This window comes from Sphaeroforma arctica, assembly GCF_001186125.1.
Source record: "Sphaeroforma arctica JP610 unplaced genomic scaffold supercont1.1104, whole genome shotgun sequence".
NCBI classification, from domain to species: domain Eukaryota; class Ichthyosporea; order Ichthyophonida; genus Sphaeroforma; species Sphaeroforma arctica.
The window spans coordinates 12,620-16,625 of NW_014039454.1; the positions used below are offsets into that span (position 1 = coordinate 12,620).

Consider the following 4,006-nt stretch of genomic DNA (forward strand, 5'->3'; position numbering starts at 1 on the left):
TATTATATATATTATAGAGAGAGGGAGGTAGTATATATATATATATATATATATATATATATATATAATTAGTGAGTGAGTGTGCGTTGGGTGGTGTAGGTGACTGCGTGTGTGTGGGAGTGTCTGTATACACATATATAACACAGCGCACATAAATTGTATAGGATATGTAAACGTGTGAAAGTCTCCGTATACACACATATATAACATAGCGTACGTGTTCGTGTGTATCTCAACGGAGACCATAGCTCATAACTCATCTTTAGTACCAGCTTCGTTGTGTGGAGCCTGGTAGGCGCCAACCCCCGGGCCTTTAAAGGGAAGGGGACAGGCGAGAATATAGGCTTATATGCGTATCGATGTTTGTTTCTACGTCTGGGTGGACTTTCAAACCCCTAAAACCCTGTAACCCTAGAACGTCAAAACATATACATTGTGTACTTGCGCATGTGTGTATGAAGGTATACCAATGGCCGAGGGTTGACACCAGTAATCTGGACAAAAGAACTTGGTTTAGGGCGACTACGCTTGAAGAGGGACAACGCAACAGAAAAGGCTAATTTAGACCTACTGCAATATTAGTAGGAGATACAATGTACATGCGCGTAGAGTGGTGTATATGTATATGTATATGCACATGCGCGTAGAATGGCGTATATATATATATACATGTATATGTTTATATATATATCTATTCCTGTATATATGTATGTATGTGTACATCTTCAATGTTTAGCGTCACACAACAACAACACATATACATCTACACACACATATATATACATATATGCTTATGTACAGAACAAATGTGTTCCAAACATAGACACTTATAAACAAAAGGGAAATAGCTAGACAAATAATAAAACCATGATAAATGCTACACAGATGCGGCATACCTCCGGCAAACATAAGAGATGTCTTGGCTGAGTACCCCAAGGGCTCGTGGTATTCGCCTTCGGGGTCACTATTGGTCCTTTTTGTTTGGCACAGGGCCACTCCAGGAGGACACCCAAAGGTCTCAATTAATGGGCCGCACATAGACATGTGATATACATACCCATCACGGTAGAACTGTGGGGAAAAGGGAGAAATATATTTGAATGTGAGAGTATTCAAGGCGCTGGCTGTATTATATATATATATATAGATATATATAGATATATATATAATATATATATATATATATATATATATATATATATATATATATATATATATATGTAATATATAATATATATGTATATATATATAAAATATAAATATAAAATATATACATACATACACATACACACACACACACATACACACACACGCACACATACAAACACACATAAATGAATACATACATACATCCACTCACACACATGTACAGTGTGTATGTACTGAGCCCACACATGCACGTACCCTGTAGGGGTTGCCTGTTGCCATGGATGTGAGGTCGTACACATGGCCTGTCACGGGGTGTTCGATCTTGCAGTTCTCTGAGTGGTCGATGACACTTGCACTTAGCGGACAAGCTGCCTTAGTCTTCCAGCGGAACACGTACTCGCAATGTTCTGTAGGGTTTAGGGTTTTAGGGTTCAGAGTTTAGAGGTTTAAGGTTCGGGTTGGGTGAGTAGGTTATATGGTGACAAACTCGTGATGTTCGGTAGAGTTTAGGATTTAAGGTTTAGGGTTTAGGAGTTAGGTTTAGTATGTAGGTTGTATGGAATAGTCTTGTTTAGTACACAGGCATACGACGATTGAAGCAGTGTTTTGTTTGTTGCATATAACTTAGATATATACCTTGATTATACAACTTAGGCATATGACTCAGGCACACAACAAATACATGACGTAGAGACATAACTTAGGAATATAACTTTGGTATATGTAACTTAGGTATTTAGCTTAGGTATACAATTGAGGTATATAACTTAGGTATATATCTTAGATGTATAACTTCCGTGCATATATATGAGTACATAGACACACACACACACACACAGTATCCCTACACATACACAGAGACAGCCCCGCTCCCCACACAAGTACACCCCTACAACCACCACATACCCGACTCGCTGACAAACTCGGGTGCGCCTCTACCAGCACTTTCATCACACTCAAACAGTATGAGGGTCTGCCTGTGGTAGTGATGGTCGTGGCATTGACTGCCATGCATGTAGCGTATCTCCACAAGACCTTCGTTATTCACTGAGGGACGGCTCACTATACGGCCGAGGTTGAGTGGTCTGAAGGAGTCGTCTGTGGGTGAGGTCTCGCACGCACCTGCGTTCACCGGGCAGCCCTGGGCCTAAAGTGCGTGGAGGTATAGACGAGTCAGGAGAGAGAGAGTCGACATGAAGAGGGTGTATAAGTATATATATATATATATATATATATACATTTGTATGTGGGTAAAACAACCAGTTATATAGGCACATATGTGTCTGCGATGGTAAGAGACATGAGTGCAGTATATAAGGTACATACAGTGGTGTGTTTTTAGAACAACCAGTTATATAGTCACAGATGAAGTATGTATATGCAGATGTATAGGAAATGCTTGCCTCTGTGTCAAGGTACGCATGCATGTCTCAGCACTTGTCGCAGATGGAGTGGCTCAGATGCATTCACGGGGACACCCATTCTACAAGTCAATGTATGAAGCTATGTATATGAAGCCTGTACAAAACTACACCAACGTGTGTGCACCTACATGCACTCTGTATAAACTGCAGGTACACATGTAACCACACGCACCCACTCCCCCACAACCCGCTCACCCACACTCACCCCCGCGTGCACGTTGCTGATGCCTTGGCACACATTCAGGTAGTACTTGTACTCAGTCGCTGGATCTGTCACCTCCCACGCACCCTCGGGCTCAGTCAACGGAGACAGGTCATACGGCATGCCACTGAACGTGCTTGTAAACGCACACTCCACACTCGCATCCACATCCGAGCACGCGTGCACAGTTTCCCAGATGAACCCGAGTGTGCAGTCTAGGTCATTGAGGACCAGGCGGGGCTGTCCTGTGCCTGGATTTGGGGTGTTCAAGGGTTTTCGGACTAGGGGTTGTATTTCAGGACCGGATTGAGCGGTAGGTATGTGTATTATAGCTGAGCAAACATCGGATTTTACAATCGCAGGTTTTAGACGGGACAATGCCTTGCGCATACACATACATAGACAGCTATTAACAGACAAACACATAGCTATTAAACAGACACATACACAACTGCTATACAGACACATACATAGCTATTAAGCAGACACATACATAATTATCATACAGACACATACATAACTTTTAAATATACACATACATAGCTATTGAACAGACACATACACAACTATTAAACAGTCACATACACAACTGCTATACAGACACATACATAGCTATTAAGCAGACACATACATAACTATTAAATAGACACATACATAGCTATTAAACGGACACATACATAGCTACTAAGCAGACACATACATAGCTATTTAACATACACACACATGCTATGAAACAGACACATACATAGCTACGCATACACATACAGCATACAGACACATAGTTACTAAGCAGACACATACTTAGCTATGCAGTTGACCCAAGCACAACATACACACACCCTACGCTACAAAATACAAGAGAATCACACACACGCCCATCGCCCGCATATACACCTCACGGATCACACGTGATTATAAGGCACTCACCTGTGTGTTTGTTGCACACAAATGTAATCTGCGTGCTCCGCTCTTTGGTGCTGTCGGTGGGGCACGGGTCGCCATTGGTGTACTTCAGTGCGATGATTCCTGGCGGAAACAGGAAGTTTAGGCGATTAGTATACAAAGCTGAATAAATATCTAATAAGCACCGGTGTCACAGAAGTGCAAACACCATGCCATTGCATGCTAAAATACTATATGCTACTCCCGAGATAGCAACTCTACTTCTCTCTAGATGGAGAAATGGTAAACACACTAGGTATGGGATGTAATATATATATATATATATATA

General features: G+C 41.5%; 1 protein-coding gene across 2 annotated transcripts in view; it reads right to left on the reverse strand.

The window, feature by feature from the left end:
• SARC_09995 overlaps positions 1–4,006 on the reverse strand; it is a gene marked incomplete at both ends in the record, with an annotated part of 6,302 nt that overhangs the window by 1,717 nt on the left and 579 nt on the right. The window contains 5 exons of one of the 2 annotated variants that reach the window (XM_014295972.1): positions 897–1,071; positions 1,405–1,556; positions 2,056–2,296; positions 2,779–3,026; positions 3,703–3,801. In XM_014295972.1, coding sequence (XP_014151447.1) covers positions 897–1,071; positions 1,405–1,556; positions 2,056–2,296; positions 2,779–3,026; positions 3,703–3,801 — 915 coding nt within the window. Of the gene's footprint in view, positions 1–896; positions 1,072–1,404; positions 1,557–2,055; positions 2,297–2,778; positions 3,057–3,702; positions 3,802–4,006 lie in introns of both variants that reach the window. The other variant, XM_014295973.1, reaches the window with a different exon arrangement.